Source organism: Bombus flavifrons, chromosome 2, assembly GCF_040668555.2.
Source record: "Bombus flavifrons isolate JBK064 chromosome 2, iyBomFlav1_principal, whole genome shotgun sequence".
NCBI classification, from domain to species: domain Eukaryota; kingdom Metazoa; phylum Arthropoda; class Insecta; order Hymenoptera; family Apidae; genus Bombus; species Bombus flavifrons.
The window spans coordinates 7,411,899-7,432,681 of NC_138443.1; the positions used below are offsets into that span (position 1 = coordinate 7,411,899).

The 20,783-nt window shown below is 36.0% G+C and overlaps 2 protein-coding genes across 2 annotated transcripts in view; one reads left to right on the forward strand and one right to left on the reverse strand.

The window, feature by feature from the left end:
- Positions 1 to 20,783, forward strand: part of hwt (SH2 domain-containing adapter heavyweight) — a 252,780-nt gene that overhangs the window by 139,403 nt on the left and 92,594 nt on the right. The gene's annotated exons all lie outside the window — the stretch shown is intronic.
- Positions 15,466 to 19,142, reverse strand: LOC138190014 (uncharacterized). The gene is made up of 4 exons (XM_069132421.1): positions 18,698 to 19,142; positions 17,049 to 17,271; positions 16,057 to 16,315; positions 15,466 to 15,766 (listed from the first exon to the last, which is right to left on the reverse strand). The coding sequence occupies exons 1-3, from the start codon at positions 18,962 to 18,964 to the stop codon at positions 16,101 to 16,103; spliced, it is 705 nt and encodes a 234-aa protein (XP_068988522.1). The 5' UTR covers positions 18,965 to 19,142; the 3' UTR covers positions 15,466 to 15,766; positions 16,057 to 16,100.

Below are 20,783 nucleotides of genomic sequence, written 5' to 3' on the forward strand. Positions count from 1 at the left end.
TGTGAAATGTCACGGTGTTTATCTCAACGAAACAGAATGGATCGTACGTAATTCGACAAAATAATATAAAACAAGAAACGTTGTGCGTCTATTATTTCCTCATAAAACGAAAGAAACTTTTCGGACAACCTAATACTATTAAGAGTAAACAATGAATAGGCAATATCTTCACTGAACTATCGCTTCGTAATCTCCTCAAATTTAACAGATTAATATTTAAAAAAAATATTTAAATAATCGACGATATCGTGCATTTGAATCAGTCTGAATCGTCGTAGTTTCTATTCCCAGTCCGCAACATCTCATTCAGGGCAGTGGCTACGGTAACGAAGCAATAGAAGAGTGACTAAACAACAAAACTTTCAATTAGCAATAGTATACCGTGTTATTCATTGAAACAGAACCGACGTAACTCTGCTAGTTACATATTACATACCTATGGTCCATTACTCTGGCAGTAACAACTGTGTACTTCACCCATGCCCGTTATTACATGAAATTACACGCAAACTGACCCCGTATCAGTAGCATACGTGGTCCAAATCAAACAGAGCGTCGATTTCCATTTTTATCCTACATATTCATACATATTATGAAAACAGGCTAATAAAACTGGATCCACCGGTGAATTTTTGCATTTTTATCAAAGTTACGTTTCGAAATTTGCTTTGTGTGCTTGGAAACACGGGTAGAGAAGGTTTGGCGAGGCGTGGGGAGGGGGTGGATTCATTAGCGGTCCTCCTGTCGTCTGTATGGAAGAGGCACCCTCTCGGTATCGTGGAACGCGGTTTAGGGTGGCACTGGGAGGTGGGAGTCGATTCCTGTGTTTGGTCAAACAGAGAGAGCGATGACAGAGACTCGGCTTCGGCTCGATACGCCGCAGTACGGTACACAGCGAGGTTACCAAGTTATTTCATTAAGCTGCCTGCAGCTTGGTAATAATTATCGTGCGGTTTGTTCGCGTCGCTTTTTATGAGATTTTCGTGACTCTCGTAAAAACATTTTCTTCTATTCTCCCGAACCCAATAACGAAGGAAGCGTATTTGGTAGTCGTCGGAGCGTAGAACAACCGGAATCTTTTATTTAGTTTCTCTTCTTATTTTATTTCGTCTGTGTGGCGTTGTGTTTATTCGGTCGGTCAGAGATATTTGGCGAACGAAAGGGTTCGTCTTTGTCGAATCTTTTGTTCGAAAAATCCGACTCGTGAATCATTGCGCGATTGTTTATTTCAACGAGAGACTTTCTCGTATCGTTTCGGCTGCACACTCGTGAGATACGGTCTTCATATGATAAATCCACGTATTTACGTGCGCTTTCGTTTGATCGAGCATCCGTTTTTTGTTTCGGTTACCTATTGTCTGACGCGAGAGAATGAAGGGTTACGTTACAGGTTACATACAAACAGTGCGAAACAATTTTTGATAGTAGAGATAAAAGAGGAACGTTGATGCATTCGGGTTTAATTCGTACGTTTAGTTTGGTCTATTTGTATGACGTATAATATTAAAACGTCAGTAGTCACTTTGGATTTCTATCTGGCAATTCTGAAACAAAATATTCCTTTACATTTTTATCCGATGAATTCATTACGAACATGTATGCTAATTCACATTTTTATGAAGAGAGAAATTAAAATTTGGAGAGAGATTTGGTTTATGTATTGAACATTGTAAAGAATTTCCTACAAATGATATAAAACTTGCGAAATAAAAATTGCGAAAAAACGAAATTATTAAAGGAGATAAATCGATCGTACAATATAGAGTTTGGAAAAATCTCTGTCTATATGATACTTAAATATTTATCATTATGAACCATAGTTTGATTATTAACAACCTCCAAGATATATAGCTTTTATATATGATAACGCGAAACGAGAAGGCTCAGCAGGGAATGATGTTTACACGCGAGAAATCGAAAGCTATCAGGATAGTCGGGACCCTTCGATATTTTCACCGTTTCTATTTCGTTTTACCCCCCGCGGATAACCACCCTTGTACGAAAATCCACCTGAAGATCCGATACAGGAGATATTTGCACGCAATTTAAGGATATTTGCAGCGAAACCATTCTCCCTGTATCGCATCTCGTGGATGGCAAACCGATCTGTCACGAATCCCACGAGTTTAGTAGAACGTCTGTCTCTTTGATTGCAACTTTTATGCATTTTTATATATTTTACGATTTTTAGGATTTTTAGAATTTCTTAGTTTTCATATACTTCCTTTCTGTAGAATTATTTCACGCAAGACTGTCGACACAAAGTACTTCATTGTGTCTTTAAAAATTATTGGTTACTACGTACAAATGTAATTTTTTTTAATACTTTCAGAAGCCTAATTTTCTGTTAAAACATCATACCTTACTTTTCACACACACATCGGTCGATATGTATGCATTGTATTAAAACAAAAATAGCTCCTGCGCAAAATTAATATTTATTATCTTCATTACACAATATAAAAATACTCTACAACAAGCAGTGTCTACAAAAAGGGAGAATAAGGGTATGTAGCGACTATAAAATGATACGTCTCATTCTATGTAAGCAAGTTATATAATCAACATGTAGGTACAATAATTACCGTGACTGCCTAAACCAAGCAGAAAAAAAACGATACAGACATTTAATTAAATACCAGCGAGGAAGGTGCGACCAAACGAACCCTTCATCCTCACGTCGCTCACAACTCGTGACTTTCGATCACCGCGCTTTCCCTCTACCTAGTCGACAGTTAGGGAAAGAACAGGACATTTTGGCAAATTGGCTGAGCTCGAAAGTCGAAAACTCTTTTCCTTTTTCCCTCCTTTTGGCCAATGTCCTTCGTTCAGCACGTGAACAGGTTAGTGGTCGATCTCGTCTGCAAAGCCACCAGAGTCAAATCCAATCTCAGGCTTGGCGTAATTTGCTAAACCATTTAGAGAAGCGAAAGGGTGGTTGCGTGTCCATTTCTATTCTCCTCGTTTTCGAAATTTCCGTGCTTCTCAGGGTTGTGCGTGGATGTCGCCCACGAAACGACAAGGTCTGACTTTCAGTCAGGTCCTCTCGGTGGTCCACCGCACACAAGACGGGGAACAACGAAACCCCTTTGCTAATTCTACGGCCAATTATGTCCCAACGTCGCGTGGTTTTATCCCCGTCGGGATATGCTCTCGGGGATTTTGTCTCTCACCCCTTTTGTGCTCGCGCCGTGTAGACGACGTCGTCGTGTCGATTGTTCTCCCGCTTCTCCGGTTTCTTAGTGTTTTTACCTCTTTTTTTCGCTCCCTCCATCCTCTTCCACCACCGTCGCTTCAATGGCTAGCCAGCCTGGCGGCCGCATCCTAGGTCATGGTTTTTTGTTCTTTTCGCGGAACAGACGTGGCCACGATTGTTTCGACGGAGACAGACGTGTCTCGAACGCTGGATCCGTTGACTGGTATTGATGCCATGAAACCATCGTGTTTTTAGGAAGGATGCTGTGAGAGGATGATTACGTTCGTGGTGGGTAGGACGTGACGTCAGGATGGAAAGAGCATTTTTCTTTCGAGTAGTGGATTACTATGATATGTATGTTTGATTATAAATTTTGTTGAATGCAAGGTACGTTTATCTTTTTTTCTGTAACTATCATCTTAAGATTGAAGACTGTGAGATTTGTGTTTAACAAAGTGTAACATTTGTATTCCAATTAGGCTAATGTAAGAAATTAGAAATTTAAAGAGTATCGATATTTTGGCTTCTTTTTTAAATATGCGTATTTTTTTATCATAATTGGCTATTTCCCTTGATTACCCAGTTTCTAATTAAGAAGATTAGAAATAAAAACGAAGTCCAACGATAATAGACATTCGCGAGGATTCTGTTTAATACCATCAACACGATTTTTCTTAGTTTTCTCGTTTTCCTCGAATCCCTTAATCTTTAATCCGGCTAACCGCGTACGTGCTTCTGTGATTTTGTTTTCTGTCCTTATCTGTGCAAACACATGCAGGGAGCGTCTTAAGTTTGTCACGCGACTCGAATGCTCGTGGAATATGAATCACATAATACGGTGTTTTGATATTTCTCGACAAGAAATTCTATTCTAGACAGTTTGAAAATTTAACGATAAAATTTTTTAGCTCGAATGTCTTCAAATATTCCTTTAATTCGTGCGAAAAATTTAGCAATTACTTCCCCCCCCCCCAAAAAAAATTAAGTTATCTTCGATTTTGATGAAAGAATACTTTCAGAGATTTTTTCGTCGAAATTTTCCGATCGTAACGAAAAAACAATTTACTTGAAATCGCGTGAAAGTTTTAAAAGATCGAAAATGTTGGATTGAAAATACGAGTAACGATTCGATTCGAGCCGACTGATTTTTGATATACCCAGTAGAATAGTGTGCGGCCACATGGACGGTGTCTGGCTCACGGACGATTCAAGGGTGGTTTAGGGGCTGAATGCACGAGGGGTTCGCCGTTCCACGGATGCTCACAAACTGACCGGAACTAAATACTGGAACAAAAGGCACGCCAGCGGCAGTGCGAATTAAAAATGTCTTCGAGTGATCGCGTTCTCTCAAGCACACTGAGTTATGGCTCGCAATAAATTCGGTTCGATGATCAAAAACACATTTTTAGTAAATATAAATCTGAAAATATAATTTATGAATTATTTTAAACCCGTGTAATTTAGAAGTTTCATTTGAAAGATGTTAAAATCTATAAGATGTACGAATATTTTTAGAATTTTATTTTAGTTGCTTATCACTATACTATCGTATCTTATTATTATATTGTTATATCGATATTCGGGAATCAGCTTATAGCCTTATATCGTCAATAAAATCAACGAATAAATAATTCCCAGTATTAATTTAAAAGCAAATAAAATCATCGAATCTCGTATAAAGGTTTGTATCGTGTTTGAACACTCGAAGGAACTCTGAATAATTTTATTATATTTTACGATTTATATTCCTGTTTACATGTTCTGCAACGCAAAAGAGAGAAAAGAGAGGGAAAAGTGCGGGCTGGTTTTATACCGTGGTATACGTGCAAAAGCCTGTTCTTCCGGCCGGGTTAAAATACGGTACATGAAATATTTTTAATACTCGGCTTTACGCCGTATGAGGCTGGATTAGTGGATTGCGGAAATTCCGGAATGGTTAACGTCGATGTTTTAAGCGATTTTCAACCAAGTTCTTTTAGTTCCACTCTTAACGTGCCTTGCGCAACGTTAACAGTGGGACAAGCGAAATAATTAACTCGACAAATATTTTCATTGAAACAATAAAATATTAATATTTCATAAGTGCAACAGAATTTCATATTTTAATATTAAGAAAAAAAATGAATGGATCTTATTGCTCAACCGAATAAAAGAGCTTTTATGGCTAATCAAAACATACAAAAAGATCTTATGATATCAATAAATTAGACTAAGACTTACAATTTTGCCCTTTTTAAACAAGATAAGGAGACATTGTTTCGTTTTTTCGAAAGAAGGTAAAGAGGGATTGCTTTGTTATTTTCATAGGCTTTCGATTTTGTCCGTTTATCGTGGACATTTTTATTAAATTCCACCCTTCCTGTCTTACGGATGGGATCACCGAGGGTCGAGCACGACCGATCGAAGTTACGGATAGAAGGTAAATAGACTTTCTGAAAAATCGGCCAATTCGAGCTGTCCAGCTGGCCAGGAAGAGAATATTCGGAAAGACGCGGCATTCGTTACAGTCACTCAACAGAAGGCATAAAATGCTTTCAATTTGTATCCTGATGTCGTTTAGATTTACCCAGTGATCTCTTGGCAACGAGATCATTTGTATAACTCGTTTTTCTTCCAGATGTTTGTTCCGTCGTCAGTATTTCACCACTTTTTTATATTTCATGTCGTGGAAGTTTCTATCAGATAGTAGCTTTTATCTGTGATGCATACATTCCGTAGAAGCCGATTTTTCTCCATTTTGACATCACCCCTTTTAATCTTGAGTGGGGTCGATGAAATAAAAAATATTGTTTAATTAATACGTGGAGAGGAAACTTAGCAAGAGATGAATAACAATTATTGGCATTATTTTATTGGCATCAATGAAAAAAGGTAAAGAATTGAATTAAGTGATATATTTAATATAAAAAGTTACATTGAAGAAAAGTTTAATATTTAGTAAAAACATATTATCTACATTTAATTTAAATATATTTAATATACTTGAAAGCAAAGAACATACAATATATAATCCAACGTCATTTCCTCCCTGATTCTTTTGCTGTTCCTATCTTTTGTGAAACGTGCGCGTGACGCGAAGGGTTGAGTCACGTAAGGCTTAATAATACATGCTTCTATTTAATTTTAAATTTTATCTTTAAATATTCGCTTCATTAACAAGAGCATATTTTACGCTATACTAATTCAAAAGATCGAAGAAATGCATAATTCAACATCTACAAATACAAATTAAAAATAATTTTGCTTAATGAAGAATTACAAAAATTACCATGAGATTCAATTCGAAAACATCGCAACGCTATTCTAAAGACGATGATGTATCAATCAATAACTCTAATCGAGAAATAACATTAAATCAATAAACCCGATTTCGCGCGTAAAGCTTGCAACATCCCAATCAAAGCAATCGAACACGCCAAGATATAGGTTATCCGCTGCGTCTCGAGAATTCTAAAACGTCTGAAGGTTTCTCATCCGAGCGGCTCAGACGCGAATCAATGTATTTTGTCCAGTTCGTTACAGTCCATAGAACGAGATCTCAAGACGCTCGTTCGAAGATAGAATCTTCTTACGTTCTTCCGTTTGAAGAGTTCCCCTAAGAGAACACGAGCTCGCTCGTGAGATGGATTTTATTTCGCGGCTTAGCGCGATCTCGTCCCCATACAACCCCTCCCCCCCCCCAAAAAAAAGGAGAGAAAAGAGCAGGTTTCGATTCCGAGGGTAGCTTTATCCGAACGATAGGCCATTTTTCGTCTTTCTTTTCTTTTTCCCTTCTTTTTTTCTTTGCCGATGGGCGTCGCTGTACACGGACGAATTTGCATGAGGCACGGTCACGAATGCTTGCGTGCCGCGACTGATAAGTTAAGCTTAAGCGAACGCTTTACTCACGCTGCGTTTCTACAGACACACGATGGTGGCAGGTAACGTTCGGTGCTTTAAAACACGCGGAGGCTAACGTTGAGCCGATAAGCTGCTGGTGGATTATTCGAGTGATACGGTGGCTCGGAGTTGTTTCACTGGATTGTGCATAAATATGTCGCTGCAGTATATATGTTGTAGTTTAGAAAGCGTTCGCGAGACGTCAAGATTATCTGGTGTAGGCGTACGTTTGGTAGGCAGGTTGTTGAATGTGACAAAACGTATCTAAGCCAAAGTGGATGTTCCGTAGATACGTGAAGAATCGAAGGTCGATTTTGATGTGACCAGATTGTTAATTGTGTTCCTAAACAGTTTACAGAACTGTTGTACGTGATTCTATATAATTATATGGCGTTTTCGTCTAATTTAACTGATTTATTCGAATCTTCTGTGGAATTGAGTTACACGATTTCTTTCACTTTCATGATTATAGGAGTTTTGGAACACGTGAATATTCGTAAAGCAAGTTAAAGATACACATATATCTAATATTAAAGTCAAACGAAAAGGAGAAAAATTGATAATATAAAATTGATTGATGGCATATTCAATTTTAAAACTATTCATCTGTGAAACATGAAAAATATGACTCACTATATTTTCCTCATATGATCTTCGATATAATACAATCGGTAATTCGTCGACACGCGAACCAAAATTGTTTCCCATTAACTTCTAACGTGCACTCTAAACCTGCCATTTGTCACAGGTAAGATGTATCAGGGAAAAAAGTAAGGGATATTTATTTAGGGCAAGTTTTCGGTAGTAGTACTGTAGTATACGCATTGGCACCCCCTTAACGCTATTTTTCTTCGCACTATCCCTCGTTTACTTATTCCGCCTTTTTCCCTCTTCGGGTTCAGTTTTATTTTTCCTATTTTCTCATTTGTTATTTCGTTTTCCTCCTTTATCTTGTATTCACTGTTTCTCGATCTTTCTTTTTGTACCTGCTTGTTTTCTCCTCTTTTTTTCACCACGAATCGTTGCTTGGGCACCGACACCGACACCTTCTTCTTCTTTATTTCCATTAGGGTGCTTCCAGCCATTTGTTATGATCCTACAGATTTGGGAGAGCAACGATGTACCTTCCAAGAATAATCCCTCACTCGCTTAAATTATTCCTTCGATGGCTTTTAACTTGAACGAAGATTCGATGCTTTTAAGCTTGCCTGTGTATACGATATTTTGATACTATGGGTAGCCTCAAGATTGAATTTTCGTTTCATTTACGTTATTTACGATATTTCAATGATTTTTGGTACAATTTTATACACACACACACACACACACACACACACACACACACATACACACAAGAAAAATATACAACACCCACAGTTATAATACTCTTTATAGTATTTAGAATATAAAACAACGCCTTATGTATTTAGGTTCTATTTCTGTTGCTATGATATATTCATAAAAATACAAATTTGCAAAATACTACATCTAATCTAATCGTATAACTTTACTGATAATTCATTTATATATCGATTATATGTCGTGATTGCTTTTAATGCACCATTTTCTTCCACACCGTTTTGTAAAATTCTAATCACAGCTGCGATAAAAGAATAAGGTCAAGTGACATAAATGTTACTCTTCCATTGTTTTCGTGTGCTACATTCACGACTAAAGTTTACATACGTTGAAATTTCGTGTGCTTCATAACGAGCAAGTTTTACAATTTCTTCGTCCCACTTACAATAAGACAGTTGTTCCATTTTCTCGTTTATCAAGCGGAAGGGAAGATGTTCGAGCTGGGAAGCTTTGACAGTCAAATTAAAATCAACCGGCCATCCTGACGAACTAAAATTGGTCTCTGACAGAACCTAATACGATTTCGAGGTATCGACGTATCATCTGTGAGCCCCGCTCGATGGATTTTTATTGTTTTCTTTTAGTGTCGCTCCGTTCGTCTGCTTGGCCACCAGTCGATAACCGTACATTATTTGAGAAAAATGAGAAGGGGAACGAAATTTTAATCAGAAAACTGTCGCTAGTGAAATGAACGGCCTTCGATCTAACGCGACGAACGTTTCTTCCTGTTAGTCGCTCGTGTTTCTACTAACATGGCAGTTATGACAGGCATTCATAATCTTCTTTACATAATAATTTTTGTGATTGTATAGGATTAGAAATGAATGTTTGTAGATTAACAAAGAGTGACTGGACTTTACATTGAATTCTATATGACTTAATTTAAGTTTACAATAATTAGACGAGGAAGTATAACAAAAATAAAAAAACACGCTTAACCTTTTCACAGTGGTAGGAGAGAGACCCGGCCAAGCTATCGAATACGGTACTGTGAACTTAAATTGTATTATGTCTAACGTAACTAGTGATTAAAATTTAATCTGTACACGCGTACAGATAAAATTCCCAAATTTCCAACAAATTTTCTATTAAAAATATATTTTTCAAATCATTATTTTCGTATTTTTTACAACTTTACTAATTAAATAATAATTAATTTAATGGTATTAATCTAATAAGCACTAACGTATAAATAACTGAATAATTAAGTAAATGTCTATTATTCACTGAAACTTAAGATTCAGAGACACTTTTCAAGTTTCTCCTACGATCTTGGTCCAAGTTCCATGATCTTAGACAGTTGAGTTTAGAAGCTTGAAACAACTGGCCGGCGCCCGTCTTTTATTGAATTCTTTCCTTTTACCGACTGGTAGTTGGAGTAGCACTCTGGCTGTATATGTAAATGTAGCTTAGGGGACTGTAATCCCATGGGAAGTCGGGCAAGGGACGGGATGGAGAGAACTGCAGTAAACGATATTTCGTCATTGGTGGGCACACCCTTATCTTCGCTGTACACGCTTCTATATCACCCTTCGATCGTGAAAATAGAATCCTAAAATCACGACGTTAATGATGTTCGGCATACAAGCTTAGAGACTTAGCGAAAAAATCCAGCTAAATTGGCCCTATCGTTCTTGAACATCGTGTAGAGTCTTATTGAGCGAACACAGTAATTGGACCTATAGAAGATATTACCCAAGTGCACGAGTTTGTTGGTTTTTATTTAATATTTAATTTAAGGTATTATGGTTAATGCCATTAATAATATATTCGCTTAGAATACAAATTGATTGACTCCATTTTCCAGCAATATTTTAATTTTAGTACGAGAGCGTATGATTTAGGATTCAATTAAATTTGATGGAATTGGTTAGCTTATATTAGGAAAATCTTTAATGTGAAAACACGGTTAATACATTTCGGACGGTATGCTCCGACAAACACATGCCTGAATTCCCGTGTATTTTTGAAGTGATTGAAAAGATTCAAAAGATCGCTCGGAAAGTTCGATCCGATTTATATTTCGATTCGATATACATTTATCGAATTATACAGGTGATATTTTGTTCTACAATCCTTCACCGTCTTTCACGCAATTTGAATATTCCATCGTTGCAGAATCTCTCAGATTTTTCGGCGAAGAACTTTTCAATATGATTTTTTATGTCGACCAGAGAGTTAAAAATCAGAAGGAACTTTCCGAGCAGCATTTAACGAGTGTAATATTTTGTTAAAAATCAATAAGCACATTTAAAGTAAATACATTTAGTAACGTATTTTTTAGCGTGATATGCTTGAAGACAATTTCCCCGAAGCAGAGGTACTAAGCGAAATTTATTATTTCATTAAATTCCTTAAAAATCGGAACGAACTTTCCGAGCGATCAATATTATATCTAATATATTGATATCGGTTTTGTATTATTCAAGTATGCGATGTAAAATCAAATTCATAACATTTTGTTTATAGCATCCATTGCTTTTCTTTGCTGCTTTATTTAACAGTAGTTAACATTTTTATAAGATACCGCACGAAGTATGTAAGATGTGAATTTGCGTCTCCACGATGTATTAAAATGAATTTACTGACATTCTGTGATGTCTGTGACTCTAAGATTTAGAGGAGCATATTCATATACATATGCAGAGTGTTACAAAATAGGTGATACGATCCAGCATTCTGTACGCAAAAATAAATCGAAAATGTAACAAGTATTGGCTTCTATACGAGACATGTATATTTTAATTGCAACGAGAAGGAAACAAAATAGCAAATTAAATGTTGGAAATTGCGGTTTCTTGCTCGAATTCGAAACAACACTTCAGCATCAACAACTGAATATTCTACTAATATTTCTGACTACTGAATGCCATAACCACTAATCTCTAGTGAATATCATACTAATTTCTCAACTATGATACTATCACTATAAAAGAAAATTTCAGTACGTCGCACTATCTTTATTTAACCAGACACGAAAAGTAAAAATAGCTTAATATCATCTACGCCAACTCCCAAGCAAGCTTGGGGAGAATTAATCTGGACCTTTCTCGGAAATAAGAGGAGAAAACGGCAATTGGTCGCTAATCCGCGAAAGCCTTCCAAGATTCGAGCATCGCCGACTCATGGAGCCCTTCGAAGGGCTGGTAAATGGTACATATAACCTTATGTATCACGTACAAGACGAAGCATGTATACGGTAAAAATCTGTTGTATTCGAGAGTCTCCTTTCTTTGACAAGATTATCGGCGTACGCTAAAGAGGGTGGCTGTCTTTGAAAGAAAGAATGCTCGAGAAAATTCGGTGCTCTCTTGCAAATTAATGTAACCTCCTTCTCTGCCCAGACATTCTTTTCATTCGTTTTATCTACGGGTTTCCGATTCAGGATAGACGTCGAACGTCGTCGATGAAAGAACGATAATGTAATGTAACTGTAATTAAAATTACATTGAAAAGAACACCGATATCTTTTACGTAATATTCGATGCATCTGTGGGGAAACGACACGGGCATGCTTTATGTTACAACGTGTAAAATTTAATTATCCGATATCCCAATATCCTCATAGGAAGTCCAATTTATCTCGTGTACGGAGCGCAAGTATTTGTGGCACGTTCAGGTAGGCTACCTTTGACATTCGAGAAACGATTTATAATTAAATGCCTTTGTATCGTTCCGTACGTATCGTGTATCTTGTGAAAGCAATTTTACATGACATCGGTGGAAATTTGTAATGTGGATATTTAACTTGTATCGTTGAGATACGTTTATTAATTTTCTGTAATGTTCTATAGCTCAGAAAGATATCTCAGAGAGTAGTAGAATCAATTAAAAAGTATTCTAGACGTTTCTTTATTTCACACTTCGGTTTGGAAAATATCAAGTTTGAAATTGTAGTCGATAACCCGTTGATTGTCACAGTTCACTTGGAAGTTAGTTAACAAGCGCATTGTGCTCGAAGAATTTTTACGTTTGATTTTTTCTCAAACGAAGTCTGAACCAAATGGACAAATTTTATTCTCTCTTTTTTTCTTCAAAAAATATTTCAAGCAAAAAATTGTCAGATTTCCGAACGCTTCAAAAAGAGAAATGTTTATATTATCTTGGTTATTTTTTACACTACCATATCTACTTAGAATCACTATAGTTTCATCAATGATTTTTAAGATCAGGACTAATACGAATTAATAAATTCTCATGAAAACTAATAAATGCTAATTAGTTAATTGAAGAAAACAAAAAACAGATTACAAAAGCTAAATTTGTATTCTCTGTAGTAATAACTGAAGTGATAAATATTATTATTAAATCGAGGTACTCGGTCATGTTGTACAGTGGTAGCAAAGTGAATCAAGTTCTTTTAAGTGCGCGAAAAAGCTTTTGCGCTGTTTATGACTCTTGGGAATAACATTGCGACCAAGTGGAAAATGTTTTTGGCGTGTTTCGACCTGACCTCAACACGTTTAGTCATCCTTTGTCGTTTGTTTCACTGTTAAATATGGAAGTGAACGCGTGAAGCTTCAATAAAATTATAACACACTCCGTGTTATCGAGTTTTATAATTAAAATTAGGAGAATTATAAAAGAATAATTTTCTTTCTTTTGTGTTTCTATAAAAGCATTTTTCTCCGAAAATAATGATGTTGTTTTAAATTAAAAACGATACGTCTGCTAATTTATTTAAATGATACTTTCTCTCAAAAACAATACAAATATCTTTTCTAGCAAATAGTAATATCTATGTATAAGGTTTCTTTTAAATTCAGGCAATATTTTGCTATTACAACTTCCAAGAATTACTTGACGACTGATTCCTTTGGAGATTAATTTGGAGATTCCTGTAAAATTAATTGATAAAATTGATCGAGATAGTGAATAATTTAACAATATATCCAAACAGTTAAAGGACAGTAACGCCCCTTAAAAACCCTGATGGCCGTCACCTGTGTCTCTTTTGTGAACGAGACAATCTGGAATCCCTCAAGTGATGTTCATGGGACATCATGATCCGTGGGGTCGGTTTAATGGGTGTCCCTGTGGTGCGGTCACGTGGCCTATATATACATATATCTCTATAGCGTATATAAATGCGGTTATCTACACCATATGGGGTAACATACCATTAATAGTATAGTGCATGATTCAATGACGTCACATCGAATAATTTACATACAAGCTTCAGAATCGACTTAATTGCAAACGGGGCAAGAAACTGTTGTTTTGTCTAAGGAAACGTGTTGAGTTTAATATGGTGACCATTAAAGTTGAAACTGGTTGAACTTTGTTTCTGAATATGTTTGTTCATATTCCGATACCGTGTGGTCTTCTGAATTGGTTTTACAATTACACGAATCTCCAAATTAATCTCCAAAGGAATCAGTCGTCAAATAATTCTTGGAAGTTGCAATAACAAAATATTGCCCGAATTTAAAAGAAACCTTATACATAGATATTACTATTCTCTGGAAAAGATATTTATATATTTTTGAGAAATTTAAATATGAAAAGGTACGCAGAATACGTATATTCCGCAAGAATATGAAAAATATCCAATGTAATATTTAAAGAATGAAACAAATCTCTACTTAGGTTCCATTTCCATGCAACAATTTGCACAAACGTTCACAGCTAGGCTACAGTAATGAAACTAGCAATAACTCATCAAGTACGATCTACCTCGAATATTATACTCGACCTTACTTTAAAAACCCTTGATTACGCTACACATGTCTATAATATACAGAACGTGTTTAGAATATCCCATCTAAATACTAATTACGCAAATGCAAAGCCAGTTTATCAGAAACACGCATCAAACAGCCGAAGCCACACTCATTCATAATCATTTTACGAAACCAAGGGTGACATCAAAAGGCAGGAAAAAAACGGTATAAAGCAAGAGAGGAAGAAACAGAAAGCAGAAAGGGAAGAGAGAAGAGCGTGCAGTAGTTGTCCCTGTGGGATGGTCACGTGGCCTATATACCATGAGAAAGCAGTAGGGACTCGTTATACGGCAATGGGTAGCACATGACGGTGTCCCATAAATAGTCGGCCGGACGCCGGAATTTCCATTATATCGCGTTCCCGTACGTAGTCTCCATAAACAATATCATCGAAGTCCGCGCCGAAATGGCGTTCCCCATTAGGTGTTTGGCCTGCAATATTTATTACAGACACGGTCATTGTGATACGCGGGATTTATAGCCGGGTTTTGTGCTGAAAATCTGCAGGTCGCTTTGAAATGACATCAGAGAAGGACAGAGAGAAGCGGAATAGAAGAGAACAGGGATCGAGGTAGAGAGGGAAAGTTGGAAAATAGTTGAACAATTCGAGCTGTTCGTGGGCTGTAGCATTAAACATAGCGAAATACTCGATCTTCGAGTTTACTAGCGCATTCCAAGCACTCGATATTTTACACCGTGTTTCCGTGCCCATTTTCGTGGCTACAGCGAACGGTAGTTCCAACGATAGTTCTAATCATGTTCAATTAACGGACTAACCAAAATGCACGTAACATGGCGGTATATTTCAAAGTTACCGTGCAAATACGTAGATCTGTCGTTCGTGTAAATTGCACGATGTTATTTGTCTATTCCTTCCGTTTACGGGTTCGACAAACTTTGCTAATTATTTTAGAGTGAATTTTTGATGTTTAATAGGTTTTTTTATTTTTATGGAATGTTTGCAAATTGAAGGAACATTCCCTTAAAATATTTGTTTAAAGCAGCAGGGCAAACGAGTGATTCGTTACAGAATGTATAAGAAATATGAGAAAATGTAAACATAAATGAGGTTAATATGAATAATTTAAATAATCATTTCTTCCAACAGAAGATTATTTACCGTCGATTTATATGTTGTTATTGAACACTAATGATGTTACTGTTTGAATAAGAAAGTCATAGATTACAGTTTGTACATAGTAGGGAAATACAGTATAATTTTTAAACATCACCTCTAAAATTCTACATGAATTTGTTAATAGTAAAAAATTCGGAATATTATTTTCCTCTAATTAAAAAATTTTTTTTTATTTAATCTGTTTATATTCTAGAATTTATATGACGTGTGCTATATCGTTATTCGATTACGAAATATTCAACGCAGTATCTTATTTCCCCACGGAATACATCGTTTATGACAGTTTTATTGGTGATTCGCGTCATGGCTGAAACTCCAGCCGCAATGGTATAGCCAAGTATTTCAAGATACCATTTCGACCGCAGGTGTTGATGCTCTTGGCTCAGTTGGTTGTTACCCGAATATTTCATGAGCTCAACGAGTAAATTCTGCGTCACCCTTCTTGAATCATTCATTCTCCGGGAGTGCTGTCTGTAAATTTATATCGCGCAATTACAAATCTAAAATTATTATTCTTATTTGTATTAGTTGCTATTCTATATGATTTGATTCTTATAAACAAGTATCTCGTACATAAAAATTATGCAGAATTATTCTATTATTTGTACTATTGGTTTACACACGATCGAATGTCTTTTGTTAATTTCGGTTGACCTAGGATGTCATTACGATTGACTTCTTAATGCTATCAACGCGAAAACAGTTCAATCTCTTCCACAAAGTATCAGTCGATTAGTAAGAAAATTAAATTATCAACGCACTAAGTATATTGAGACGCAGTGTTGCGTGCAAATTTACGGTTTGTTTAACAGTCTCCGTGATCTACCATCCGAATTCTGCCTTGATTAATGTATGCTCCCATTTTGGACCTGAGCTCCTTCAAGATCGGCAAAGGCAGGCTTCTCTCCCGGGACCAAATCATGACAAACTTGTATCCCTGGTGATGCGTCGACTCGTAACAGACCAGCATCCCAAGAACCGTATCGTACGATACGAAGGCTATTACGTGACGAAAAGGCCCTGGGAATAGAAAATTTTGAAAATTTTTAACAAATTTAACGCCAGCCTGATTATCGAACCATAAACAGAAAGTAAAGTTATTTGCTTTCTTCTCCGAGACAAAAACGAAAAAAAAAAGAATATAAAGGATCAAACAGGTTAGTGTTATGGGTTATGAAGCTATTAACAGATCGAACGCCTACCAACTTGTTTAGCGACGACATTCCGATAACACGGCATTGAAAATATTAGTTTTATCGATTCACGTGTCAAGGTTCGCAGAGGTCTAGGCTGTCTTTATGGAAAATATTTTCTTTAAAGTTTATCCCACTCGTTTGCTCGAGTATAGAACACTTTGAGTAAGCTCGCGAAAGATCAAGGCACGGTTATTTTAAACTTCAGGGTTCTTTAACATTTTAAAGTCGGCGAATTTAGAATCAATTTATTTGCTTTTCATCAAAGAGGAAGCTTCTTATCATTAGAATTATAAAAAGTTGGAGAATTCAAGATCGATTATTTTATCTTTCATCGGATAATGCTTAACATTAGAATTGTCACAACTAATTAGCACGAAAAGTTATAGAAATTTTACGAATATTTTATAATTTTTCATTGAAATTTTATAAAATCATAATGGTGTATTTTTGAGGATTGGAAGGATTTTGTTTTTTTCTTTCATCAAATATTTTTTCATTTCCATTCTTTTCGTACAAATTTTATACTGAGTAATTCTAGTACTAAATAAAATATTCACCTAATCTCTTTTTCGATCCTTGAAGCTGCCAGGTTGCAACGATATCATTCCCATTGACATTTCCATCAATGTTAAAAACGGTAGGAATATCGTTCTTGTAACTGAGCGCAGTGAATTTCACCGTAAACGCGTTGGGCGACGTCTGTCTGACCAGGAACCGTCCGCATCTACTTAGGCTTACATTTACCGGTGTGCCAGCAGCGAAATACCATTCTCCTGCAAACTAACATAGAAATTCCACATTTTTTCTCTCTCAGCCAATAATCTCTTGATAATTCGTTTATCAACAATTATCGTTTGGCTGTGTTTCTATTTTTTTTTTTTTTTTTTTTTTTACAGAAACGTTTTATTTTATTTTGGATCCATTTGCCACGCCACAGTGCGCGTAAATTCGAATTAGATTCGTGCGTATGCAATATGCATACAGGTCTGAAAATTAATGCGTACGATTATGCGTAATGATCCAATATTGACAAATATTGGCTGCAGTGAGTGCAAGCTCACGATCCGTTGAACTAACGTTTCCGAATTTACGGGTGCCGACATAAATGTGTCATATTCATGGTTATCATACGAAATGTAACTCGGTATCATTTGTCAAGTTTCATATGAACGGGTCTTATGGATACGATTATGCGAACACGAGCCTGTTTCGTTTATATGTACGTTCGCAAACATGTTATTTAAAATAATCGAAGGATCGTGCAATCATACAATGCGATCGATATTGCAGAAACCACTAAGTTTGTGGTTTTGATATTTACCGTGCAGATGTTTAATAATTAGCAGTTTGTGATATGTTGGTGCAGGTTTCCTTTACTTGCGTTAAATGGAGATTTCTAGAGCGTGTGAACGAATTGTGAAAATAATAGCCAGATCTTGATGAGAATAAAATATAAAATCTTGATAAATCTCGTATGATTGCAATATTAGATATTGTTTTATTTATACAAACTACAAATTTGCTTGCGATTTTTATTTTCAATCGTAACAATAAAACGAATAAAACGTGAATTTTTTGTCTTGCAGTAATTAGCATCAAAGAATTGTTAAGGCTTTATCAATTTTATAATTTCATTGTACAAGGTATCCTTAAATTGGTGATGGAACATGAACGAAGGTAAACCTACATGGAAAAGTAAGTTGAAAATGGAGGGTGATATTTTTTCATATACAGCAATGAGACACAAGTTTCAGATATAAGCTTTATTTTCAAATAAATCGATATTGAAAATCGACAAACACGTATACTTTTACTTGTTAGTACAAGGTGTCTGCATTATTATTTCAGATGATAACATTAAACTTTTAACATTACATATTAAAGAATGAATAACGAAGTAGATGTAAATTCTATCTTATCATTATTAAAATTAGATAAATGCAACAAAAATTACTCTAATTGTAAAAAAGGTACAATCAACACAACGAATTTTTAACATCAATTTATCTGAAAATAAAGCTTCGCACAAAAACGTCTTCTTCCACACTTCCAACCTATTTTTCCACATTGTGCTTTCTTTTTTAGTTATACGATATATCAATTCGAAAACACTCTAGCTTCTGTATCACACTGTTCACTTCAACGTCTCATCAACATATTATTTTCTACTTAAATCAACATCGAATCGATGCAAACATAGCACTACCTGACTCAAGTCCAGCGGCTGTCCAATATCCGAGGAGCAGGACGCACAATAGGATATCAAACACATCGTGCAAATCAGCATCGGAAGTATATCACGGGCGTGGAACATTTTCAATTCGGCTCGAAGAGATTCACACGCGGCTGTGTCTCCACACGAACTGTTTCGAGTATATTGAAACCGTAAACGCGGATTCTGACGGGATTTCAGTTCGTTATCTATAACGTATTGCTCATGGGGGGTTTGTCGACGTCGAACGCATACAAACATATATCGGCGTGCAGTCTGTAAACGCGTGCTCGTGCTTAAATACCCGTGACTGAACTGTTTACCGACCCTCCTATTTATGTACACGTGTCTCTGCAAAGCAGATTTGTCTTCTCTCTGTTTCGGCCGCGCGACTTCTTGAGAATTGCGGAGCGAAATCGAGCTATTTGCACTGATGGAATTTAATTCACTGCTGGAAACTGGGCGTTGGGGAATCGGCGAATGCAATTGAAATGGCGAGTGTGTGTGCGTATAGGTACAGGAAGTATAAATGGAGATGATGGACGATTCTGAGCGTGGTACGGTTTGTTGTTTGCATAGGATGATGATGTGAATTGTCTATGGGATATTTGGAATATGATCGAATATATTAATATTTTATTTAGTGATGGTTTATAAAAATACATTTTAATCGAAAATATAAATTGGAAACAAATTATTATTTATTTCTGCTGATAGTACTATGTATTTGAAACTTTATGACTCTGGAGCGGGCTGTGTGCGTTATCATTGAATAATTCATATTTTATCTGGTAACGTTATTATGGAAAGATCATTTGGGTCCAACAAATAAATTGTAAAAGAATTATTATTTTTGTCGATGATAATAATTACTGGAAATTTCGATCATACTTACAGTAAACATATGTTTTGTACAGTAAAAAAGTCTTGTTATAATTATAGATTAATGATCTCCACTTCAACACAACTTGACAAGACAGTTGAATTTCATTCAAGCGTGGAATTTTATCAGATAAATTGGAAGGTCAGTTATCGTAATTCCAGTGACAGATTAGTTGGATAAAAGCAATAACTTTCGCAAGAAATCGATATTCATAATTGAAGCATTCAAACTCATTAAGTTAAGTCTTTAATCTCTGTTTGTGAGATGATTCTGCAAGATCTTCAGTCTCATTGTATACAGAGAAATGCACAAACCACATTTATTTCCGCTCGAGTAACTGTTTACAGTTTCTACGAAAGTCATAACTGCGTCCGTTTACCAACGATAATGCGGATTTATGAGGGGTACGCGGTAAACCCCAACCATCGACTATGAACGTTGGGTTATCGGCAATCCGGTCTCGATAAGTGTTTATCTAACTCGGCAGAAGACCGTAAACAGATATAAATGTGGCTAAGATTAATAGTCAATACTATTGTGGTATTTCTGACAATGATAGTGAAGAGATTAATTCATTTAACGATATTCCCACGCTTTTACCATCTGACTCGTGTAATTGTTAAAAATATTTTTAACCATTAATTATTTTTAATTATTAATGTTGAATACTTTCATATCGTGCATAGGCAGTTAAAATGATTGTTGATATTTGGTTATAACATTAATCGCCTTGTACAATCTCTGAATCATCGAATCCACGGTTCAATGATTGAATCACAAGAATTTCTATTTTTCCAGCGATTTTAAAAATTATAAATGAAATCAGTTATTTAAAAATAAATGATTAAAATCGTGAAAACAATATTTCGAGAAGTAAATCGCGAAACTGCCAAATTTCTGAATAAACAATTACTTGAGATTGTCACTGGAATGCTCGTCAAATCTTCAGATACTGGTAAACTTAATCTCAGCGTTCATGGAATCCCCGTGTCGTCGAAGTTTATTGAATCGTTCTGTCGGTCTTTTGTTTCCGGCACGCGATCTTTCTTCGAGGGGCTGTTCGAGCGGACAGCGTTACGGTCCAGTTTAATTTATTTGCCGTCATTATTACGTCGTGATTAAACCGGCCGTCTCGATTGTCCGGGGGGATTCCTCTCTACGGGGGTCTAACTTTCGGTTTAATTAAAAAAACGTGAT